Source organism: Mus caroli, unplaced genomic scaffold, assembly GCF_978045245.1.
Source record: "Mus caroli unplaced genomic scaffold, Mus_caroli_1 scaffold_15, whole genome shotgun sequence".
In the NCBI taxonomy this organism is placed as follows: domain Eukaryota; kingdom Metazoa; phylum Chordata; class Mammalia; order Rodentia; family Muridae; genus Mus; species Mus caroli.
In genome coordinates this window covers 101,987,346-102,013,752 of record NW_028227270.1, presented here as the reverse complement: position 1 = coordinate 102,013,752, position 26,407 = coordinate 101,987,346, and the positions used below count along the sequence as shown (strand labels likewise).

The 26,407-nt window shown below is 41.1% G+C and overlaps 1 protein-coding gene across 4 annotated transcripts in view; it reads left to right on the top strand.

Moving 5' to 3' along the window:
- The window catches only part of Amph (amphiphysin), a 199,797-nt gene extending 174,181 nt beyond the window's left edge, over positions 1-25,616 (top strand). For all 4 annotated transcript variants that reach the window (XM_085831274.1, XM_085831273.1, XM_085831272.1 and 1 more), the window contains 4 exons: positions 9,568-9,774; positions 11,206-11,466; positions 13,966-14,067; positions 21,335-25,616. In XM_085831274.1, the coding sequence (XP_085687400.1) occupies positions 9,568-9,774; positions 11,206-11,466; positions 13,966-14,067; positions 21,335-21,442 (678 nt within the window). In that variant the 3' untranslated portion in view covers positions 21,443-25,616. The remainder of the gene's footprint in view (positions 1-9,567; positions 9,775-11,205; positions 11,467-13,965; positions 14,068-21,334) is intronic.
- Positions 25,617-26,407: the final 791 nt, after the last annotated feature.

Below are 26,407 nucleotides of genomic sequence, written 5' to 3'. Positions count from 1 at the left end.
ATGTGGAGCTAATTCTAACAGTTGTTGCCATGGCAACAGTGTAGCAATTGGTTGAGTTGGACTAGAACCCAGCTCCTTAGGGATTCTGATGGGACTGCAGGAAGGACTAGAGTAACAGGTTGAAAGCTGAGTGAGATGCAGAGGAAGAAGGGAAAATCTGGTAACTCTCTTTGGAAGAAAATGCATGAATGTGTGAGTCAGATTTGCAGTACCAGGTACTGCTTCAAGAGAAACTCCCATAGGATGTGAGCTTCTAGGACAGCACTCTTCCTTTGATCTTGCTGGAGGGAGACTGTGGTGGGCAGTGTTTTAAATATCATTTTGTGAAGACATGTATCAACTGCCATCCTATGCCAAAGTACCGGTATCTTCTCTATGAAATTATAATAGTCTCTTGAAGACCCAAGTTGCCTTATGACTTTCTCTTTAAAATAGACTTTGATGAAAACATTCACTCCTTAATTTTAGTTCTTTAAAATTAAAATTTAAAATTCATAAAATGCCATATTTTTCAGCCTGTTAAGAGCTCTGGCTACAGCCTCATTTAGGGGCAGTAAGGTAAAGGCAGTGATGGTCTGTGGTTGGGACTCCCACTGCTTCAATCCCTTTACTAATTTCCTCTGTAAGTTTACACAGCCAGCTCCAAAGAGAACTAGCCATACACCTCCAACCCTACCTTCAGCACTCCTTTGTTCCATCCCATTTCTTCATCTGGACAATGAGAACACAGAGCTCCAGGGGACTTCCACCTTTGGGATGACATTAATTCTTAGCTAGTGAACATAACTGAAACATTCTTGTTTGTATTGCAATGGAGAAATCCCACAAAGATCCGAAGGCCTTTTGCACTTTCCTTTTCTCTGCATAACTTTCTAAAGAGAGAAATCTAGAAGGTAATTGCCAAAAGTGATGTAGGAAAGTTCTACCCAACTGTTCTAGTTTCATTCTATTGTGACCACAGTGACCTGAGGAAGAAAAGGATTTATTTGACTCAGCTTTCCATGTCCCACTTTGTCATTGAGGGAAGTCAGAGCAGGAGCTAAAGGCAAAACCTGGAGGGCGAAACCATGGAGGACCACTGCCTGCTGGCCTGTTTGTTCAACTTTATGCTTAGTTACCTTTCTTATGCAGTCCGTTACCATCTGTTTAGGGAATGGTGCTGCCAACAGTAGACTCATTCCTCCTTCATTGATTAACAATCAAGACAGTGCCTCCACAGACATGTCAAAAAACCAATTTGATCCAGGCACTTCTTCAATTATGGCTTTCCTCTAAGCTGTGTCAAGTTGACAATCAAAACTAATTAGGACACCAACTAACCTCTTCGTGATTTCTGTTTGTTGCAAAATTTGCTGTTGATGAGGAGAGACTTTGTGATATGATTGATTGCTAGTTCCCAAATAGTACAGAAAATAAGAAAAGTTACGTAAATGATGGTATTCCAAGTATATAAGGGATGACCTTATGTCACAATAGTAGCATGTCTGACTCCAAGTGCTAAGGATACATATCAATTGTTTGAAAGCATACTTAAAGACTTCTTCAGACATTGCTGACTTGAGGTCTAGTACAACCACAGGCTGTGCTCAAATTCTAAGGATTGCTAGAGAACTCTCTAATTTAGATGTTTATCTTCTTTGGTACAGATTGGTTTGACAAAAGCACAGAAGTTGGACAGACAGTTCCAAACCTGTTCCCTACTTGAGAAGTTTCCTTGAGCTCTTTTCATCTTAGTTAACTCCCAGGAAATGGAAATAAGCTATAATAGAGATGTTAACAGAGTAATATGCAATAAACACAAACCTTCTGTGACAGCATATGGAGAATGGTGCATTCGCAGTCAAAGCCAGCTTCTGACCCAAGCTGCAGGATGGACATATAATAAAAATGACAGCAGTAGTCTTTCTGTGCACCAGAATTATTATTCTTTAGAATCAGAATAAACTAGAAAGCCTAGAACTCGGTAGTCTTTCTATCAATTGTCTTTATAAAGCAAACATCAGGAATATTGCCATGTTCTGACTCCAGCATAAGCCATCCTGCAGTTATCAGAATGTGTCAATTATTTAAAATGTGTAATGTGTACTTCTTGTAACCTTCACTTGTCATTATGTCATTTATGCCAGAGGTAGTGTAGATAAAATAATTGCATACATGAAGATGGAATGAGCAAACTAAAATCACTAAAACATGATAAAAAAGACAAAGTTAACTTGTATTAGTTCTATTGTAATCAGCATTGATGATGCAAAAGAATTTTGGTAACAGTTAAGTTTCTAGAGTGCTGTATTTTAGAAATTTCAGCTACAACCAGGAGGATGTTCCACAAGTGAAAGCTTAGAGTGACTGAAGCATTGCCTGAGCCTACAATGCAGATGATGCTTGAGCACTGAGGTGCCTTCCTACAGCACCCATGCCTTGACACTGTGCTATTGGGAACATGCTTTGACACACATTTAGGACATTCAAAGTATGTGATTATATGCATCTGTTTGATTTCAGACACCAGGACAAGAGTCTGAGGCTTTGGTAATTAACATATCAAACCACCCTGGTCTCCAAGTTCTCCCAGCATCCCTCAGTTCCTACCAGGCATACCCCAGCTCTGAACTTCCAGCCCAGGGGCTGAGCTGCCCTTCCCCAGGGGCTTTTTCCCTATATAATACAGGCATTTTCCTTTTTTTTTTTTTTGTGAGCATACCCCCTTCTCTCTTTCTTTCTTCCCACTCCTTCCTCATGGTGACTTCCCTGACTGTGGTCCTTGGGGCCAGTGAACTTGTCCACTGGAGAGCAGCCTCCCAATAAACCTGCCTTTAGTCTAATCTAATCTGGTTTAAATTAGCTCAATTCACTGATGGAGGAGAAATGGCCTATCAGCAACAACTTGATAAATTCCAGCTTTGGATGGTTTCTACTGCTGTGATAAACACCATAGCCAAAGCATCCTGGGGAAAGGGGGTTTATTTGATTTACATATCACAATCACAGTCCATCCTTGAGGGAAGTCAAGGCAGGACCTCAATTAGGGCAGGGACCTGCAGGCAGAAACTAAAGCAGAGGCCACAGAAGAATGCTGCTTACTTGCTTGCTTCCTATGACTTGCTCAGTTTGATTTCTTTCATAACCTAGAACCACCACCCAGAGTGTTCTTGGCATTCCTATATCAGTCATTAATCAAGAAAATAACCTGAAAGGGCACCTGGAATTCTCCAGATGGGATGCAAAATGGAGAACAACAACAACAACAAAATCAACCAAACAAACAAACAAATAAGAAAAATAAAAAAACATTTCTAACATTCAGGAGGTATTGAGACATCACTGAATTTGAAGTAACTAATTAAGATAGAAACAGTTTGAAAGCTACATAGGACATATAAACCAACACAAAAGAAGAAAGGGATTGCTTACAAGATAATGTTTCATTTTAGATAACAGATTACAAAAGTATTCTTCAAAATGTAGGGAGAAAAGTTTTAAGCTGTCTTCTAGCAGTGCAATTCAAGACGACATCGCTGAGAGGAAAAGAGTCATTATATGTTAGGTGGAAGAGATGGAAAAATGGGCTTTAAGGGAAGAAAATGCAAAGTTAGAATTAAGATTTGAGTGGTACAGAGGAGGAGAAATTTTGTAGAGAAGTGATTAAGCAGGCACTGAGGATCTCCCATCACAGAAAGGAAGTTTAGCGAAGTTAACAAATTGGAAGGCCAAAAGGAAAGGTCCAACTCCTGGACCGTTGCTGATGCTCAAGATGAGGCTTGTCATGTTGAATGGAAGTTTCCTAATTGAAAGAATCCTTTCTGAGGTTATATCCTTTCTTAGATTATAAGAAATCACAATCAGCAAGAGACAATTTGTCTCACGTGGATGTGTGTAAGATTATTTATGTGATAAGTATATTGTTTGTAGATCTGAAAATGAAGACATGAAACTATTTAGAGAAAGAAAAGGGAATAAAGGAAATAGGGGAGAATAGGAAGGCAAATATGGTCCAAATAATGATATACCAATAAAAAAATCCATGAGACTCATTACTATGTACAATGAATATATTCTATCAAAACATCATACAACTGCAAACCTAGTGACAATAATATCTAAATATATTGTTAAAATTTAATTCAAAGCTTTAAAAGTCCTGCAAGTAAATCACAGTGAGGCCTGTTTCACACTCACCCTTCTCTAAACAAGGTCAGCAGTTACTCAAACAGTCCCGCGCTTCCATGCATACTGTAACATCACCTCAAGTCAGTAACTGACCAATCTGAAGAGAGCAGAAGGCATTATCAAAACATAGCGACATGAAATATCCAGAAGAACTGGGAACACGCTTATGAAAACATATTGCCACTCCTCTCACATGGGCCATATAAACATGCATGAGTGAATAAATAACTTACTTGCAAGGTAGATATTTGATGTCTACTGTACAGTTCTTTTCAGTTTTCTATTTGAAAGTTTTCATAATGAAAACCAGGCTTTCCGATCTCACCAGAGATATCATAAATAAAAAGAGCAGCTTAGAATTTAAACAAATAGTGTTTATGGTTACTCACAAGCCCAACAGATCTTTCTTACAGTGTATAATATTAAAACTAGAAACCTTCAAGTAGTCAGTGTTATCAGAATTGCTGAATAAATTGTTAAATACAAAAGCAATAAAAGTTTTACAAACCTTTGATGCAATTTTTTAAATGAGCATGATTGATCTTTTACTTAAAAAACAAAGTCCTTGGGTGATTATAAAATTAAGAAAAATAAATAAGTCAAAATTCTACTCTAACATACTTTCATTAGTTTTTGGCTCATGGCATCTTCTTTAAATAAGATGTGTGTGTGTTTAACACATACATACACACACACACACACACACACACACACACAGATCTATACTTAGTTGAAGAAGCATTAAATTATCAAATTATGTCCACATCTACAGTTATTAAAATTATTACTACATCTACAAATGATAAATAATTGGTAAGCTGCTTATCAGGTATTGTTTGGAGTTATTGTTACTGAATAGAGGAGTAAATGATAAAAATAATGGCCTAGCTTCACTGATTACAAAGTCTCCTGCAGCTTCCACCTTGGGGGATCTCAGCTTTTGCCAACCTGGTTCCGTGACTTCATTGTGTTTCCCCTCTTTCAAGACTTGAGAAGTCTGTGCTTTCTATATTATATTCCTGTAATTCTACTCCCAAGTTTTGCTAACATGGCTACTAGTATTTAGAAGATTCTGAGAGAAATGTCATAACTTTTCCTCCAACACAGAATATAAGATGATAAAGCAGATAAGGAAGAAGTGTTTCTGGTGTAATTGGTGGCTGCAGCTCACCACCTCCAAGAAGGCTTCTACACTGTCAGTGTGTCATGCCTATGATGGCTAGCAGCATTAGTTATTATAGCTTGTGGACCTCATTATCAAAGAATCAACAGGTGCCTGAGGACAGGGGAGAACTCTTTCAGCTTTTGATTTTTGGTTTTGTTGTTGTTGTTGTTTTGTTTTGTTTTGTTTTTAAATTAGATCCTCTCCATCAGGAAAAATAAAACACCTTAGACAATGAATAGTCTGGTCCTGGCACGATGTAGTACTGTAGTTCATCTGAACACAGCACAGTTCCTTCAGCAGTTTCTGTGATCCAGTCTTCCTGGATAATGCTGTTAAAAAGCAATGCTTTGTGCAATGAGCTATAATATCCACTGCAGCAATCAAAGCATAGCACAGGATTGTCTTTTTGTATCTACAAAAAAGCTAACCAAATGAGATGAATAAAAAGAGTGAAAGAGGAATAATATTAGAGTCAAAACCTTTCCAGACCTTCCTTGATTTAGTCTAGTACTAACAACAACTTTGATTAGGTTCCTAATTTTTCTTGTGCTTTTGTGTTGTTCTATTACAGTAAATATGGAATAGGAAAATTTTGTTAAGAGGAAAAATCTGAAGAGCAGTGATTTTAGTACTTTAAAGTATAAAATCAAAATGTTAATTGAATATGGCTAGAGAATTGAAAATCCATTCCTAATCTTGCAAAGAATTGAAAAGAATTGTTTTACTTTCATTTTCTGAGTAGGTCACTCTGCTTCTGCATGTCTTCTTCCTCGGAAGTCAGAATTAGCATCCTTCTTCAGCACTGTTCACTCCAGGGTCTGGGTGACTTATATTTTTCACCATCTTACCAGCCCTTTCCTACACATTAGGTTCCTTTCATGTGACAGAGCCATCTGCTGGTATCTGGTGTCACTGCAGTGTTGGAGTCAACCAGAAGATTCTGTCAACATCTGTTCACATTGCTTAGCCAAAGAAGAGCTATGATGTGTATATTGTGTGATAGTAAAATAGGATACAGCCTACATAGAGACATACAGAAAATGATCATGCATAAACTAAAGATTCTGTTTGCATCAAATGAGTTTTAAAACTACCTTTGGTGTTTCTGTTGAGAAAGCTAAGTGGCCCAGAGTGCTTGCTGTCTTCCCCGAGGACTCAAGTGCAGTTTCCAGCACCCAGCTGGGTGCTTCCTATCCACCTGTAATTCCAGCTCCAGGAGATTTGATGTCCTTTTTCTGACCTCCACAGAAATCTGCATGCATGTGTACATAAAGACACAATCACACACACACACACACACACATGCGTATTGTTAAATTACCTTTAGCAATACCTTCAATATGCCATAAAGAAGTCACATCAGTTCACTTAAAATAGTACCAATTACTAATGACTGATATGTGCTGCTCAAAACATATATGCATGAAAGAGTTTATGTAAGAAGATTCATCTATAGCAGTGTGGGGGTGGGGGCTGCCATTCTGTCTGGATGTATTTAGAGTCTATTTTGTTCAAAGATATTGAACTATGGAAACCATTTGGTTGGTCATAGGTATAGTTCTTTTCAAGACAGATGAAAAGCAAAACTAGATTTATGACTAAACAGTTTGTCTTCCTCATTCAAGTAACTTTATACATATCATATGTGTGAATAGTTCCACGTGTGGAAGAAAACGTGATAGGTCTTTAATATTCTAGAGAAAGACTACTCCCTGCCTTGCCTTTACTCCTTCCTTCCTTCCTTCCTTCCTTCCTTCCTTCCTTCCTTCCTTCCTTCCTTCCATTACAATATCTGGCACTAAAACTAGGGTGTTAGCTGGGGGCTCTGTACCACTGAGCTCCATCCCAGCCTAAAATTGCTGATTTCATCAATAAATAGGTCAATGAACAATTGCTTACTATTCTACTCGGGATTGAAATGCTTTCCTAAGTTGTTACAAAATTATACTTCTCTTGGCAACAGTGACAATAACACCTATAAAGATCATTGTTTACTTAAAATGAGAAATGGGATTCTCTTACATTTTTTGTTGTTGTCCGTCTTTTCAGTTATTCACTGAAACACAGATCTTCATATAACTTTAACTCATTTCAATTAAGTATCAGCATCTAAAATCCATTTCAATTAGTATCAGCTGCAGTTCCCACAAGAGGATCACTTTTCTGAATCCATGTATTTAATAACAGAGTAAGAATAAAGGAATAAGGTCAGTGTCTGCATTTGCATAATAGGAGATTCTCACAGGAGCAGGGACATTTCTATGAATATGAGTGACAGTTCACAATGTGTCAAATGATATAGCTTTTATCCCAAGGTAAAAATAATGACATTTAGAAAAAGTGCTTCATAGAAGATCTTTTTATAATTTTTTATTTATTTTTATGTGCTTTAGTGTTTTTCCTGCTTGTATGTCTTTATGAGGGTCTCAGATCTTGCAGCTAAAGGCAGTTGTGGGCTCCCATTTGGGTGCTGGGAATTGAATCTGAGTCTTCTAGAAGAGCAGTCTCCTAACTGATAAGCCATCTCTCCAGCCACATATGGAAGATTATTTTAAGAAATATAGTAGCTTTGACTTTGAGGCAGAGGAGAGGCCTTAGAGAATACCATGCTGAGTGCCTGTGTGAGGTCACATTCCCATGCCACATTCGTGATGCCCATGAACGTTGCTATTCTCCACCACCTACTTCAGAAGTCAGGGCTGGAGAGCCAATGCTTGCAAGGGTATGACTCTCCTGACTTAATACAGTGAACAGTGCAGAGCTGATTCAGTAAAGGAAAGCACCAGGTGATGCTAACACCATCAGAAAGCTAGACCAAGTTATGTGTCCTGGGTATACTATATAAACTCAGACTTAACATTCTTTCTCAGTAGTCCTTTTTATTCTACCTTCTCAAATCAGGTATCCTATGCTGATATAACTAGAGTCCTATTAAAGGTTAGACTCTAAACAGTATGTCCAAATTTAAAACTTGTGGTGGTGCCCCCTTTATCTCATCAGCACACGTTTTAAATACTACTGAAAACTTTCTCAATTTTGCTTCCCTTCCTAAAGACTCAAAGTCTGATTGTGCCATTCCCCTAGCCAGCAGATGGCTCCACGGAGATTTATATATTGCTGATCCCCTCATCCTCTAGTGTTCTTTTTGGAGGAACCCAACCTTCACTCCCGTTCCCTGAAGGTGATTCTGTAAGACCCCCAAGCTGGGCCTCTGCTCAAGTCCCAGGATGAGCTGGCCAGCACCCCAGTGACCTGAGAGTGCAAGAGGTTTTATTATCAGCTAGCTGAGGACGAAGTCCATCCACCGTGCAGGGCAGGGGAGTTTGACCCTGAGCGGTGACAGTAAGGGGATTTTAACAGCTAGCTGAGGAATTGGGAGGAGTTGGGAGGAGAGTTGGGAGGAGTTGGGAGGAGAGTTCTTCTCTTCCAGGTGTCCTTGGTGAAATCTACAAGGCAGGAGTGGGGAGTGAGTTCTTTATGAATTTTTATCTTGGTGTCCTCTGCACAGGAAGGCAGGCATCTCTGGTCGTACAGTATAGAAACAAAAAAGGTCTTTTACTGGCTATAGAGAACAAAGAGCTTCTTTCTAGCTGTATTTTTAAAGATCAGGGAAAACAAGCTTGGGGAACGTCCAGGGGCTTTACCTTCCAGGGAGAAACGCTATAAGTCGGGGTCCCACAATTCAGGTGTGAAGCCTTATCCTCATAGATGTGGCGAACATCACGAAGTACAGCCATCCTGATTGTGACTACATGATGGGATGTCATCACACTGTGGTCTTTCTCCATGAGCCAGGCCTCACAGGAACCCAGTTCCCTTCAGTGTTGTAACAGGTGCACCCTAAAGCTCAACCCACTGCAATCTGCTTTCATGCAAAAGAAGCAGCAGCAGCAGCAACAACAACAACAACAACAAACACAATAGCTTATTGAGGAAGATCCACCCACCAATTACCAATATCCTCTAAAGAATGGTATATGTCTCCTGTTTCAATGCCATCCACCATACGTGGCTGCAGGGAAAACCAAGGGATGCAGAATCCATATCATTGGATGCTCTGAGGAAGAGTGAGCTCTGAGTAAGCAGTTTCCATTTGCCCTGACTCCTGGAATTTTGTTTATGGCAAAGCAGCTCAGTGCTAGGGCTTTAGCAGTTAGGGAAGAATGATGGAGTGGGCCTGAGGCCTTGTGAAGGTTGTGGGGACACAGGCATAGTGACTTCCCTCTACCTTACAGATCCCTCCCGCAACGGATACTGGCGAGACTGTGGAAACTGCAGTGCCAACTGAGCGTGCCCCAGTGGAGGAAGCAGAGGCAGAGAAGGCAGCACTCCCTGCTGGAGAAGGAGAAAGTCCAGAGGGAGCCAAAATTGACAGTGAAAGCAAGGAGCTTACAGTCAGTGAGAGCCCTCAACCAGCGGAGCCTGAAGCGGGTGCTCCTCAGGTAAGGGTTCCTTGAGGAACTTGAGTGCTCCTTGAGAGCACTGTTTCGTGGGGTCTTTCCTACTAGGCTGGCAGTAGCTGCCTGTGTGTGGAATGGACTTCCTACACCTGTGACTGAAACACAGAAGGAGAGAGAAGCTTCAGTCATGATAGAGGGAATAAAGCACAGATGAGTGTAGCCATCGGTGGCTGTGGATGAACTGGGTTACCTGGAAGGGGGGCTGGAAATGAAAAGGGACAGGGTAAGCCAAGTTCTGATTAAGGCTCAGATTCAGCACTGTGTTTATATAGGGAAAGCCCACAGACCTTCCCTCCCATCCTTTGTTTCAGCTGGATTGAGTTGCAAAACAAGCTCAGCAGGTGGTCTACTCCTCACACACCCCCCCCCCTGTAGAAATTGCAAATGCAGTGAGGCCAGATGACTGCAGCTTGGTTGTAAAACATTTGTGGGTTTGTTTAGCCTACTCAAGGCTGGGGGAAGGGCACAGATAAAGAGTGTCTTTGGGTTTCTATTGCTGTGAACAGACACCATGACCACAGCTACTCTTATAAAGGAAAACATTTAATTGGGGCTGGCTTATTGTTCTGAAGTTTAGTCCATTACAGCTGTCGTGGGAAGTGTGGTGCCATGCGACAGGAAAGGTGCTGGGGAAGGAGCTGAGAGTTCTACTTCTGGGTCCACAGGCAGCAGAGATAGTGTGCCACTATGCCTGGCTTGAGCTTCTGAAACCCCTAAGTCCACCTCCCACCATAGTGACACATCTCCTCCAAAGGTCACATGATGCCACTCTTTATGAGTCCATGGGGGCCATTTTTATTCAGACCACCACAATGAGAAAACCCATAATGGAGAGGGGAAGGAGGAGGGTGATAAAAATGATAGAGCTATTTGAGTGATAAATACCCCCCAAAGCCTTTGCTGGGAACTCAGTATAAGTAGTGTCTCTGAATTACTATTATCACTACTTTATGTTTATCATTATTAGAGCATCTCAGATTCCCTAGAGGGCCTCTCTCATAGAAACTTATCCCAGTTTTCAAGGAAACAGTCAGATGAGCACACACAGGAAGTTCGAGGTGATTCTGACTCCTCCTGTTGCCCTGCGGCAATCAAAGTCAGTATGTGCCAGGTCACACGGGCGGTCATGAACAGCCATGGCAAACCCTCGTAGGACCCTCCCATTTTCCAGGAGTGTGTCTGCTCAAGGATCAAGATAGATAGGATTCCCACCAATTGTTTAGTACTCAAGAGAGACAGTGAAAAAGTCAGGACAAACACAAGGTGTAGGTCTAAGGTCTGCAAACTTAGTGGGCTTGGAACTGTGGGTTAGTGGGACAGATAACGTGGTTGGCAGGGAGAAAATACTGACCTAGGAGCAAGTGCACCTATCATTTTCCAGGCCATGACCCTGTCCACTTCTCCACCCACCAGGTCATCCCTTCTGTTGTCATTGAGCCAGCCTCCAACCATGAAGGGGAAGGAGAACACCAAGAAACTGCTACGGGTACTGAACCGAGGGAGGCAGCTGAGGATGTGGCTGCCCAGGGCTCAGCGGGTGAGAAGCAGGAAGTGGCTACAGAGCCCACGCCTCTGGATTCTCAGGCTGCTATGCCTGCATCTGCAGGTGCTGTGGATGCCTCACTGTCTGCAGGGGATGCCACTCAGGAACTGCCTCCTGGCTTTCTCTACAAGGTCTTTGTATTGTCACTTCAGGGTCATTGTCATTTGAGTTCTCTTTGCACCTCGTTCTGGTTTTCCAGTGTGTGGGTTCTGTTGTCTTCGTTGTTGTTTTGTGTATTTTTTTTTCAAATTTGCTTTCCCTTTACCCTGACTTCTCCTGGGAAAATGACCCCAAGTCCGTGTTTTGGGAAAGCAAGATCTATGATAGTACTTTTCCATGCCTCCTTCAGAGCTGTGTCTGTTTAGCCTGACTCAGACCAGGCCTTTTGAGTCACAGTATGTTTCATAAGAAGTTGTCAAACAGGCAGGACACAGAGTCATCCAGTCCAAATGCATAATGAGGGATCAACAAATAGTCCAAAACCAAGTGTCTAAAGGTACTACGGGCCTTCTGTGAAAAGGAAGAAAAAAAGCAAGCAAGCCTCCATTTCTGTAAGAAACATTTTCTGGCCTTGGACTAAAGCCTCCTTATCCCTCAATAAAACAACCATAGTAATTGCCCAGAAATGCCAGTTACAGCCAGCCCAGTGGTGTGGCAGATAAGGTCCCCAGAAGAATCTGATTAGAAATTGTAAGCATTGTATAATTTGATACTACATTTCAAAACACAGCCCTTGTTTTGCTTGGTTGGTTCTTTGTTTTGCTGTCCTGATAGCAAACTCAGTGCCTTGTGCATGCTAAGCACACAAACACTCAGCTGCTTGGCTTCAAACCTTTGTCCTTTTAAATTTAGAGGCAGGGCCTTGCTCATTTTGATAGGCAGGTCTTCACCGTGTGACCTTCTGCTTTAGTCTCCCAGACATCTGGGCGATGGGCACAGACCACTGAGCCTGGATGCCTATTTTTCTTTTAAATGTATATAAAATTTGTGTTCATAAGAATGGGATTGAATATTCTATTCATTCTTTCTGTCTCTTCTTTAGAAGGAAACTGCTACTTTGCACTGGAAGGCATGGGTATAATAAAGGGATTAATGTATGCAAAATAATTGAAAGTACAGGTTAATGTTAGGGCTACAAACCTGGTTAGTAGTTTAAGCAGTGCACATAAAACCCAGGAAATTTGTGCTAGGCAAGACAGGGGCACAAAGGGCCCATGCTTAACCTGCCAGTCACTGCAGTGTGACCCAACGTGCACTTCTCAGCCCTTTCCTGGACTTCTGCTCTCATGAATTAATTTTTGAATAATAGTCAGTTATAACTCTGATAGTTTTTATTCTACACAGAAAATACATATTTTAAAGGTAGGCTGCTTCATTTTGAATGTGCAGGTGTTTGTAAGGAATCAACCCAGGAGAAATAAAATTGGCCAGGACTAGAGAGTACCTCATGCTGACAGATGGGTATTACATGTGTTAGCCTTCCTGCTTTTCCCATAATGTAAATCTTAAAAAAAAAATTAAGTGCAAAGGAAAAGCATGATGCTATAGGATAATTAATGTGATAAGATAGAAAAGGGTGAAAATATATTTTTTAAAAGCCATTTGTTTAATTAAATACTAATTCTTATATAGTATACAAGTGGTGGTTTGCCTGATTTTTCATTATTTAACAAAATAGCTTTTTAGCTTAGCATGTTTAGCTCAACTTAAACAGTCATCAGTTACAATATATAGCTAATGAAAACTAACAAGCTAAAGTTTCAGCTATTGTGTCAATTTGAATTGAATTAATAAATATAGATACAAATGGCCTTGTACAAGTCAGTAAGAAGCAAGGGTGTTAAGCAAATAGAAAGTATTTCCAAGTGTTATGAAGCCTTCTCATCACCTTGGGGATTGTATTAACCTGTTTCATGATTTTAAATTTATATTATGATACAAAAATGCAGGATTCTAGGTCTTTAGAAAGACAAGTGATCTATTTAGCCTACAATGGGAAGCTCAGAGGGCACTGTCAGTGGCTCTGCTCTGGCTGCGTGCTGATGCAATCTCGTGAGAAGGAAAGGTCACATGACACAGAAAGCCAGAGTAAGGAAAAGCTCCCTCTCTGGTTTTCTTCTTGGAGAATAACCAGGGTCCTCTGAGAAACCTGCTAATTCTTTTGAGGACATCACCTCAGTGGCCTGGCACTACAGTCCTTGTCTTGATGTTCTCCATGCCTCTTACTACCCACTCCCACAAATGAACCTCTGCTGCAGACCACACCCCATCCATGGCAGGATTGCAATAAGTATCTTCATCCTGTGTACTCAGAGAAGCTTCTAGCAATGTCTGTGTAATCTTATTCAGAAATATGATGTTCTCCTTTCCTTCCTTCCTTCCTTCCTTCCTTCCTTCCTTCCTTCCTTCCTTCCTTCCTTCCTTTCCTTTGCTTCTTTCTTTTATTTTGAGGCAGAGTCTCACTGTGTAGCCTACAGCCCTTGCTTGTCTGGAGCTCACTAGTTAGCTCAAGCTGGCTTGCAGTCATGGCTAGTGTCCTGCCTCAGACTTCTGGGTGCAGGGGTTACAGGTAGAGTCAACACACTCAGCCTCTTTTTAAAATTACCAGATTCCTTTTCACTATGTTGCAGGTGGAAACCCTGCATGATTTCGAGGCAGCGAACTCTGATGAACTTACCCTACAAAGGGGTGACGTGGTACTCGTGGTGCCTTCAGACTCAGAAGCCGACCAGGTAATGTAAGGACTGGAGGGTGCATTGGGCCATATTGGATTTTTCCAGGGTCAACTGGACAAGTGATTTCCTGAAGCATTTCTGTTTTCTAACATGCTGCTACCCAACTCTAAAAAGATGCTAAGAACTTGCACATTCAGGACTCCATCAGCTGGTCTTTCGGGATACCCATTTCGAATGCCATTGACTGTCGCTTTCCATACAATTAGATGAGATGACCTTTTCTTAAGATATCTTGCTGGGGATGCTGTACTTCTGACTTCAGGTTTTAGGAAATGTTGATGCTAGCAGGCATGAGCTAAACATTCTTTTCAGAAGGGGCTGGCTCTGGTATGGTAACCCATGGAAAGAACCTGGAAAACTTTAAAGGGATGTAGAAATGTTTTGCATCTTGATGGGGGTCACACCCATGTAGCCTTAGTTAAGTCTTATTAAACTTTACAATCAACGGCTCTGCCTTTATACGACACAGAATTTAAATTATACAATTGGGAAACATATCTCTTATCAGAATGATTGGATAATAAGGTGCTAGGAACTCCAAGATTGCTCTTATTCACAAGTTGGGAGCTCTTGAAACAGTATGGAAAGCCTGTGTCAACAAGCCTATGAGCATGTACTTTACAGGAAAGAGCTATCACTCCCAGAGCAATTTTAAAGAAATAGATGTATAGGTTTTCCACTAAAAATAAAGTTTAAATGCACAGCTTTCAAAGTTAACATTTCTATGCCACCACTTTGCCCCTTCTTTTGGTAATAGATTTAGCAATATAAATCAGCTAATGGCTAAACACCCAGATGCTATGCCTTTATAAGTTAATTTAAAAAATAAAGCTCCAAGTATTTTTTTAAATTAAAGACAGATTTTTAAGTGATATATTTATCAAATAAATAATGAAGTGAAAAATATTTCATACTATAGCTGGAGAGAAGGCTCAACAATTAAGAACACTAGCTGCTCTTCCACAGACTCAAATTTGATTCCTGGAACACATATAGTGGCTCACAATTGTATCTCTAATATCAAAGAATCTAATACCCTCTTTTGGCCTGCAGAGATTGTGCACATATGGTGGATGCATAGGCATGCAGACAGGCATAACACCCTTATACATAATAATAAATAAATAAATGAAATTTGACATGTAATTCAATATAAAGTGAAAACAAGGAAATGATAAAAAGATAAATTTACAAATAAATGCAACCAATAGCACTCAATAGCCAAGAGTTATGGTCCATGTCTGTATCCCAGCACTCAGGAGACAGATACTGATAGGGTGGCTGAGCAGTAGAGACTATTCTAAGCTACATAGAAAAATCCATTCTCAAAACATGTACACACAGAGAGATACATTGACACATACACACACTCACACACACACACACAAATCCCAAAAAAGAGAAAAATGCACAACAAGCAAAACCCTACAATTAACAATAGTTAATAAGCCCTAAATTGATTCTTCGAATGGGCTAATAAAATTGTTATGTAATTATTAAACTATTTGTGAGCAAAAACTGATAAAGCAGAGAGTGACAATATAGGCAGATCCAGAAACATCTCTATTTAACTTAAAGTATTAACACTCTGTTTAATTAGTGACTTTTCTCATTGCTGTGACTTGACAAGAAGCAACTCAAGCAAGGAGGGGCTTTTTGGGAATTGCAGCTCATGGTGGATGGCAGAGAAGGTGGCTCCATGGCAGTAGGCATGTCATCTGGGCCTCCTCGCTTCTTGGCAGACAAAGAGCAAAGAAAGAACATGTCAGGACTTTACCAGATTTCTCAGTTTCCCTTTTTATTTAATTTAGATAACAACCATGGGACGGTGCTCTGTGCATTTGGGACCGGTTTTATGCCCTTGGTTAACACTTGCACTCATAGAAAAGTCCTAAAGCATGTCTCATGAAATGCTCTAGGCATTTATTAATTAATCTAATCAAGTTGGCAATGGTAAGTAGCCATGGCAAGTATATTCCTTGTCAAATTGATAACCAAAACCATTGCAAAAGACAGTGTCTCACTCTTGATCCCTTTACCTCACAATGCAAATGCATTCAGTCCATTTCCAACATCCCCAAAGTCTGAACAATTCTAACATTGTTCAAAAGTCTCAGTTTGGACTCTCAACTGAGACTTGACAATCTCTTAACCATAATGCCTATGAGATCAAATAAGGAAGGAAAGAAGGAAGGTAGGAAGGAAGGTAGGAAGGAGAGAGAGAGAGAGAGAGAGAGAGGGAGAGAAGGACGGAAGGAAAGGAGGGAGGGAGGAAGGAACAAAGGAAGGAAGGAAGGAAGGAAGGAAGGACGGAAGGAAGGGAAGATAGAAAGAAGGAAGGAAGGAGGGAGGGAGGGAGGGAGGAAGGAAGAATGAAAGACAACCATATTCATACTCACATCCCCGGGAAGAAGGAATGGGAGAAGAGCAAAGAAATAATGTAGCACAGCTGGGTAGAATCCCATCAGACTCAGGGCACAGTCCTGTGACCCCATGTGTGGCATCTCAGCACGTGGAGTTATCCTCGGTGCTCTAGTACACTTGGCTGCCCCCAAGTCCTCCAGCATGACTTCCTCCAGCACCGTGCCCTCACCTTTCTGTAATCTTCAGAAATGTAAATGAATGAAGCTTTTCTTGGCAGGCATCTTTTGCCTTACCAACATCCCATGAGATATTGCAACTTTGTCTTCACCTTCACAGCTGTCTGCATTGCCCTCTTAGAGCACCATGCAGCAAATCTGATGCTGCTGCACATTGGTAGACTCTGGCTTCTTGGAACCTGTCAGTTCACGGTGTAGCCTTACTCCCTTGAACCACAAGCACAGTAGGATCTTTGTGTCTGCAAAGCTGAATCTAGGAAACCATTAGGTGGTCCTTATTTGTCAGGATGCCCTGGATGCTGTCTTCATTCAATTATTATATAAAAATGAAAAGTTCAAATAATTTTGCAGTTTTACAAGCTGGAGTCTAATGACCCCAGCAGTTCTTCTACTTCCCAGTAAAAAGTTCTGGGTCTTAACATTAATTATGCAAAACTTTTTAACAAACATAGCTGCTTTGTCCTTCTTTGTTATATTTATACCCATAACTGGTTCAAGCTTTTTGCCTTGGGTTATTATTTGCCTTGGGTCTTGATATTATGATGTCTTAAAATGCCCTCTGCCAAATAACTTAGTCCATTGATTTTCAATTTTTATTTCAATCCCACTCATACTTTCAGGTCACAAGAAAAACACAGTCTGGTTCTTTGTCAAAATAAAACAAGAGAGTCCCATTAGAGTCCTTGTTCCTCACTGCAGCTTCATGGATACAAACACTCTTCATCTTCCACATTTTATCAGCATTCTAGTTTCCCAAAATCCCATCAGAATAGCCCATTAGGCTGTGTGTACAGCATCCAAAGGCCTTTCTCACCCACTCATCCAAACTCTTCCACAGCTCTTCCAGAAAATAGTTCCAAACATCTAGAAACTACACGGCCAGGTTGTCCCAGTCATACGGTCAGCCCACAGCAACAGTTTTCTGTATTAATTACCGTCTTCATCTCTGTGGCCAAGTATCAAATAAGAACCAGGTTAAGAGAGGGAACGGCTTATTGGGTGTCTTAGTTTCCATTGTCACGAACAGATACCATGACCATGGCAACTCTTATCAAGGACAGCATTTAATTGGGGTTGGCTTACAGATTCAGAGGTTTAGTCCATTATCATTGTGGTGGGAAGCATGGCAGTGTCCAAGCATACATGGTGCTGGAAAAGGAGCTGAGAGTTCTACATCTTAAACCACAGGTAGCAAGAAGTGCTCACATAAGATCTTAAAGGCTGCCTCCACAGTGACACATTTCCTCAAACAAGGCCACCTCTACTGTGATAAGGCCACACCTCCTAATAGTGTCACTCCCTATGAGCTAAGAATGCAAATACATGAGTTGGGGGGGCACCCCTATTCAAACCACCATGTTTGGGTTCATTGTTGCAGAGAAGGCATAGTGGCAGGTGGCTCTATTTTGATGTGATTTGTGAGTCTGAGCTTTCTCTCCCATTCATGTCTCATAAAAGGAATTTCTAATTCTATTATGTTCAAGGTTAACACCTAACAGCCTGACTTTTTAAATTGATATATATTTCACTGTGATATTCAGGTTGGGGAATTTATAAGGATTCCTCTGTGGCTCTGTGTTTGTTAAGTGTATGCAGCCATCCCAATACCATGTCTCTGCCATCCTTCTATTTAGTCTCCATTTCCTTGCTGAAATTTCCCCTATACTGTCTCATAATCACTGTCTTTCAACTTAGATACTTAACAAACTTATAATAACTAATTCAGTATTTCTAACTAATTCAGTATTTCTAACTAACTGATTCAGTATTTCTAGCTGATTCCAAATATTTGGAAATGTGTACAACATCAGGGCATATTTCTATCCATTGCCTTTTGTTCATAGGACATATTTTACTAATTTTGTCCTCGATCTGGTAACATTTTTATTTATACTGGACATAGCAAGTGCACAGTACACTATAGGGAGCTGTATTCTGTTTTCTATAACTGAAGGTTATTTTTTTTCCAATAGGCACTTAAATTACTAACTTATTACCCTAAATTTGTGGAAGACTGTTCTGCATTTACTTAGAATATTTGCCTATAGACTTTTCATAAATCCTTATCCTTATTTCTACCTCTAAACCATAAGGTTTAGATTCCTAGAACTCACTTTGTAGACCATGCTGGCCTCAAACTAGGAGAATCGAATTAGGGGAATCATCTATAGAAAGCCTGTAGTGTAGTGTTTTGTCTATTCTCCTAACTTGGTTTGCAATTTTTTTAAAAAAAATTATTGGATATTTTCTAAAATACATTAATTTCAAATGTTTTTCCCTTTCCAGGTCTCCCCATCAGAAGCCCCCTGTCCCATTCCCCCCTCCCTGCCTCTATGAGAGTGCTCTCCTACCCACTCACCCACTCCTGTCTTCCCGCCCTGGCATTCCCCTTCACTGATGCATTGTTTTTTAATACTCATTTTTATTTTAAACTTTATGTATACCTATGTGCCTGTGTGGGGATGTGTGCACATGATGCAGGTACCTAGGTGAACTGAGTGTCAAATGTCCTGGCCTGAATTACAGGTGGTTGTGGGATGTCTGATGTGGGTTCTAAGAACCAAACTCAGGTACTTGGACCTGAACTCTGGTGTTTACAAGTGTTCACCTTCTTAACCGCTGAGTCACCTTTCTAGCCCCACTCAGGAGATAAACTCCACACTCTCCCTTTATTGGCAGTGCTAAAACTCTCTTGCTGTTCCCAGATATTTTACTATTGTTTCTCCCCTAGTTCTTGAAATCTCATTTATAGATGCAACCCAGGACTTAAGGAAAGTGTCTCTATATACTTGGGGACTTCCCTCCTCCCAGAACTTCCTTGTCCACTAGTATACAGCTGTTCTTGTAGCCTCAAATTCTGTACCCCTGCAGCGTACAGAATGAGGACAATCCTTGGGGGAAGGCTCTATTAACCTGTTCTCATGCACAGTGATTCCCTACGCGCAAGGGTTAAATATTCTGTTTTCTTTTTTGTCTTGGTGCCCTCAGCTCGCTCTGCACATGATTTATGTCCATCCCACTATATATAGGCTTCATTTTATAATTATGTTTTATCACAAACAGTTGCTGATGATTCATATATATGCACACACACATGCATAGCTAGTACTTAGTCTGGGCAGAAGCATGTATTTAATACAAACTCTTCCACCACAATCAAAACTGGAAATTCTTATCTATCACATATTTTAGGCAGTTAAAGTTTAATTTTCCTTAGCTAAAGATTTATATTGTCTAATATCCTTCACTTTACAGTTAAGGTTGTATTTCAGAGGAATGTGTTAGAATACATCTTCATTATGGCTCTGTGGATGTCGCTTCTTATCTTTCTGTTCTCTATTGAAATGATTTAAAACTGCCTAGCTCTATTTGGTCTCATTAGATTTTGGCTCACTGTAAATAGAATCCAATATAGGCTTGTGGGAGGGGAACTGACCTTTCTTGGGCACACTAGAGGCTTGGGGAACGTTTACCTATCATCTCTTACTTTAGATATAATTGTCCTTCACATATGTGACATCGTAATTTGAAGGATCAAATTTTCCTCATCAGCCAGACTATTATCAGTCAGTTTATTGGGGCATTTTTTCCTTTGCTATTTTTGGGGGGTGTTTTTTCCTCTCTCTCTAAAAATTGGCCTGTCTAGGTGCTCATATTTCTTCTCTTTTTAGAAGCACCAATTTATAGTCCCTGATGATATCAAAGGGAATATATCCAGCCCTTTATTTAATTTCTGAGACCTCTTTTTTATCAGATGTACTTGAGCTTCATGGAGGACTGGCTCAGATTAAATCTGACCATCCATTTTTATAATCGGCTGCCTTCCCTGCCTTAGTTAACATAATAAAGATAGACATTTCTCACTGTTATCCGTGTAGTACATGTCTGTGCATGTTACCCCCTTCCAGAGCACAAAGAGCAGCCTGTAATTCTCAGTTATTACAGTAGTCTTCCATTGTATAGGTGGTCATCTAAGGCATCCATAGTTCTCTGACCTTCCTATGGCTAAATGTCTTTATTTGCATGGTGGTACCTGTGAGAGAAACAAGGCTCCTTTAGAAAGAACAGGTATCTCTAGCAAGAACACCACATGGACGAGAAACACCAGGTATCAACATCAGCAGCCACAGCAGTGTCAGGCAGCACTTGTCCAGCATTCAGTAGTGGTGAGCCCTGTATTGGGTACTTTGTTGGAGCTGTGTGGTATGAGCTGTAGGGCAGTGCTTTCCTATAAGAAAGGGGCACCAGACATTTGGTGGACGCGTCAGCATTATTTTCTAACTTAACAAGTTTAAAATGTTTGACCCTCCCTGCCACCAAGGAACATTTCCTTACTTAGTCCACTGTGAACCGCAAGACAGGTGGCTGGATTCCTTGCATACCATAATTTCACGTGAAACAACTTATAACTCTGGTAATGCTAACTCAAAAGGCCGTATACAAAATTAGAAGGTTAACATTTACCTTCAGTTAAGGATGTACAATAATACATAACTTAAATTAGTAATTTTAAAAATAATGTTTAATTTATGGAGATTTACAGTGTTTTGTAGTAGTGTGGCATCCTGAGGTCCCATTACTAGCTGAATGGGTTATTGTGTAAGTTATTGGCACTGTGCGCTCTCAAGTTTGCTGGACTCTGAAACACTGCTCTTGTCTTGCAGGATGCAGGCTGGTTGGTGGGGGTGAAGGAGTCAGACTGGCTTCAGTACAGAGACCTGGCCACATACAAAGGCCTCTTTCCAGAGAACTTCACACGGCGCCTGGAGTAGGGCTGCGGAGGCTGCAAATGGGTCACGTGACTGGGTTCTTACCCCTTCACGGAATGCAGAGGAGTTCACTTTTGCTACTACACTCTTAATGATTGACAGACTGGTGCCAGATGAGGCTTGGGAAAACTGATCAATACAGCATGTATGCAAAAACTATCAGAAGAGGGGAAATAGCAAATTAAGGAGAGAGTCCTTACTCTGTTTCCTGTGTTCATAGCGGTCTGTCTGTGCTTTGTCTAACGGTGAACACTGGTACTTGATTCTCCTCCCACCAAGTCTAAAGTAGCCTTCTCCAGACCAGACTTTGACTTCTTTGCATCAAGTGTGTGGTGTCGAGTGGTTGCCCTGCAGATGTGATGAGTTATCTTGTAGTGAGACATCATCTTACTCCCTTGCCCGATTTGTGAGCTCCTGCTCTCTTTCCCTTTCAAGTTTACTGCGTTTAAAACTGAACAGCTGCAAACGTTCTTGACAGTCTTTTCCAATCACCTCTATATACATATGTACGGACACACAGTCGCACAAGCTAGTTCCCATGCCTGCTGGACCTATGTGTATGCAGATGGCTACATATACATAGCTGATCCCTTCCCTTTCCACTGTAGCTCTTCTCTTCTAAGTGTCATTGATACACGCATTGCTCTTATTTGTCGGCATTACAGCTGCAGTTTTGCCTTGGGGCAAAACCACTCATCCCATTGCCAAAACAGTTGACAGTGTCTGTGTGTGTTGTGTGCAGTTTTCAGGATGATATAACAGATAGTGGCGTCCACGCTGCTGCCCCTTTGGAAAGAGCAGGGCCTGGTTATGTAGCTGCCCAGCTGCTCAGTCCAGATAAATACATGGACCAGCAACTATGCAGTCATCATTCCTGCCTTTACATGATTGGCTGGACGAGGGGGCAAAAGAACCTATTTATAAAAGCTCCTATATACTTCCACGTTCTATTTATGCAACTCATCTTCACAGATCATTCTAAAATGAACAAGGTGATGTATGCTGTATCAGAAACCATCTGTAACAGTTGTGTTCTCAGTGCTGTGTCATTCCAAATAAACCTTTGGTAATCTCCAAGTTACACGGGTTCTTTTTCAAGAGTGTTTTTTTTTTTCTTTTTGAAGCCTTGTTCCAGTTGGACAAGCTTCTTGAAGCAATTTATATTGGAGTTGTTATTTGTGCAGATGTGTACTCGTTCCACCTCTGGGTTGTGCTCTGTGGCCCTGCCTCACTTCCCCATCACTCCATCCAGTCATTGCTGGTCACCAGTACTTCCTGGAAGCCAGCAATTACTAGAGCGCAAATAACAGCTGTGGGAGACTGCCTTCTATTGCTGGCTGTGGACACTCAGTCTGTGAATCACTGGCAACCATAGATGTACAATCAGCCTCACGGCAGCTTCATCTTTAGTCACTTTTCTTTCTGGCATTTTTATGTTCATAAGGACATAAAGAAGTAGCTCTGACAGCACAGAAAAGTCAGTTCCCAGAGCCATTGTCATGAGAGGAGATCATATCATACAAGCATGTGTCATCTTGAGAAATGTCTACTAATATACTTCTGTATCCAGTGATACAGTGTAAGCCAATCAAGACTGTGCATGAATGCATTTCTTATTTGTGTTTCAAATTCTCCTGATGAGTCACAGGGTTTTAGGTTTCTTAAAGCAGTAATAGGGAAATTTCTATTCACCACTGTTTCCACGAGGGCTACTTTAAAAGAAGGCTTAGTCATTGTGAATGATAGTCTACTGAAAAAATAAAATGCCACTGTCCAGCAGCTTGCCAGGGAACTAAGCAAAGTGCAGTGAGGTGACCCTTATTAAAGGAACTCACTCCTGACATGAGAGCAAATGGGCTGTTGAAAAGTGACTGAACCCATCAGGGCCTTTGGTAGTGGTAGTGTTTGCAGTGTTTGGTATTAAACTCTACCCTTGCAAATGCTTGACAGTATATCTACATCCCAGTACCCCAAATGGTTTTAATAATAAGGTGTGCCTAAACTGTGCAAAGCTAATTGCCACATCTCCAGGAGCAGTTACTCTGAAATTCCACTGCGATCCTCCCCACAGGACACAGTGAGACAGAAGGAGGTGGCTCGAGGGAATTTCACCCTGAACTTCCTAGATGAATGTACTTAGGTGACCTACTAAGCTCATCCAAGACAACATGCTTTTAATCATTTAGTCCTATTTTTAAAATACTGTCTTGGTTTTGAAATACTAAATACAAGTAATCGGATTGTTTTGGGAACTGGAAAGATCCAAGAATTGCCAGTGTCCTGAAGAGGAATGAGTTGGAGACCGTGGCCCACTTCCATGCTACAGAACCTGCTCTTACAGTGGACAGCCTTTTTTTTTAATGGGCCTTCTAAGAGGTTTGTAATGCCTTCAGAGCTTTCATGGCTACTGCTGTGGTAAAGGCATCCTGTTCACATCCTATGGATATAAACGACTTGGTTTGTAACTATGTTTTATCCCACATGGCCTGGGTCAAGAAAGCTGTGTCTGAACCACTTGCTCCTTTACTTCCTCTTTTGAAACCAATGGCACGCTGATGTTCACATCTTTAAGAATCAGATAAAGAAAGTCTCTGGCTCTCATAAAACAGACACCTACTGGGCCCTCTGTGTGGTGTGGACCCTTGCTCAGGTAAAGATCCATGCACTATTCTACTCTACAATTATGAACAAGATTCTTCTTGTCAAAGCTAGGGAGGCTTTGAAGTAAGTCAACAAGAAACCAACAATGATGGCATCTGTTGGACCAAGTATGAAGACTCCTTGTTCTGATGCTCCTTAAAAACATAGAGAAGCCATGGATTGGCTCATTGGAAAAATCTCATTGTAATTCTGCATTCCATTCAGATGGCCCAGTAAAGAAAGCACCTTACCTTGGGGAAATGCCAAACACATGAGAACTGAAGAATTGATGACGACTAAGGGCCAGTGCTTTATTCCACACAAAAGGCATGACTGCACATCTTGAAGCTTTGGAAACACACCAGTTCACAGAATGACCATCCTAAGACTCTACTACTGTTTTCTGAAAAGCTCAACTAAAATCTGCCTTCTGGTTTTTACTTAGAGCTGAGAGAAAATTCTTACAAACACCATGTGCCAGACCTTGGTACAAGGTGCATCATTCTGTTCCACTGTTGCACGTGTGGTAGTTGCTACTGTCTTCCCAGAACGGAACTTCTACCTGGACCTCAAGTAAATAGATGTTTAGAAGCTTCACAAAGAAGAGAGTGGTAGTCTCTTGACAAAGTTAGACAACTGAGAGCCATGTGACTCTGTTCAGCTTGGAGACACTCTCTTTCCTGACTCAGCCATTATTTGAGATTTTTCTTAACCTACAACATTAAGCTGAAACCAGTTTGGCTGAGACCAGATTGTATCCTAGCAAACAGCAAGGGGACTGAGCAGATTCAAAAGCACTGAACGTTCAAATGTATGAAAAACCTGAGTAGTATCCCCCAAAATTTTGTGAGTCATTAGTTATACTTTCTCAAGATTGCTTAGTGATTGATTGTGATACAACTCTTAAGTCTATGCAAACTGAAAGATCTTAAAGCTTTTCAAAGGAGACTTAAATTGTATTAGTTTCCAAAATCCAAATAGTCCCAAGACCCTTACGATCTCAGGTCAAACACTCAGGTTGTCTGATTCTTGAAGGTCACATGGAGTTGTAAGCTCACTTTTGCCTCTCTGCAGCATCTATGGATGTGTATGTCCTTAGCTCTTGAGAAATACATCCTTGTACATCACAGAGCTGTATAAAGTCAGTCCTCTGTGAGGGAACCTTGTCCTTAAGCACTTATCCACAGGGATGACTCTTCTACCCTCTCTTCCAGTCAGTAAATGTTATAGAACTCTCACGTTGCCGTGTTTTTCCCTTTAGTGACCACTGTGTGATTTCTGTGGCATTCAGGAACACTATACAACATTTTCATACTCTCCCTAAGATCCAGGATACAAATTCCCCGTGCTTTCCGACTCCTCTGACTATTCTTTCTTGTTTTCTGTGCTTGTTTTCCTTCTTTCTGAGGGAGCTGGAGTGGGATACTAAATAGGGAGATAGCAATATCCTTCTATTTGTACTTCTGCTGTCCAAAGACTGTCCCTGAAGAGGGTCCTGTGGCTGCTTCCAAGTCCACATATCTGCATGTTCATTAAACAGTTGTTAATCGTATTCTCAGTGTGAATTCCTATAACTTCTGCAGAGCGATTCTACAAGGCATCTCCCTGGTACCCAGCACATGGCTGAATCCTGGACCTGCTGAATTTGGAGTTTCCCCTTGTGCTTCATTTCACAGGAACACACACCCACTGTTGTCTCTTCCCTCCAAAATGTCTTAGTGTCCTGCATTATAGTGTCTATTCCCACGCCCTGGAGACATGTCCCCACAGCCACAGGTGATTTTGCAACTCTCCTCAACTCATTTTGTGTATATTAGCACCAATGCCAGCACATTAGCACCCCTTCCTACCATTGCTTTTTGTACCATGTGACAGCGATGAGTGTCTTTTGGATACTGTATGTCACTGGAGTCACAATGCCACTTACTTGGCCCTCAAAGGCTCCCATCTTCCCCAGCATGTCCCTTCAGTGTCCCTCATATGAGTCTCCTTACTTCCCCACCCTGTAAAACCAACACATTTTCTAGCTTTGCTCCCTCTGCTACAACCTCTTAGAATGCCAAATGCCCTTTTTCTGATTGCCTATACTCTTCCCCTGCCACCCCAGAGCACAGGTTATGTCTCACTCTGAATTAAAGGGCTCTCCTCTTGTTCACTCCCACAATGTCACCCACTCAGACTGAGTGTGCATGTGTGCCCTCAGCCTTTTATTTCCCACACTAAGGGATACAGTCTCACCTCAACTTCATATTCCCCATCCACCTGTTGTTCATGTGTGAGCGAACAGGAGGCACAGCACCAACAAACTCCTGCCCAACAGTGCAGAGA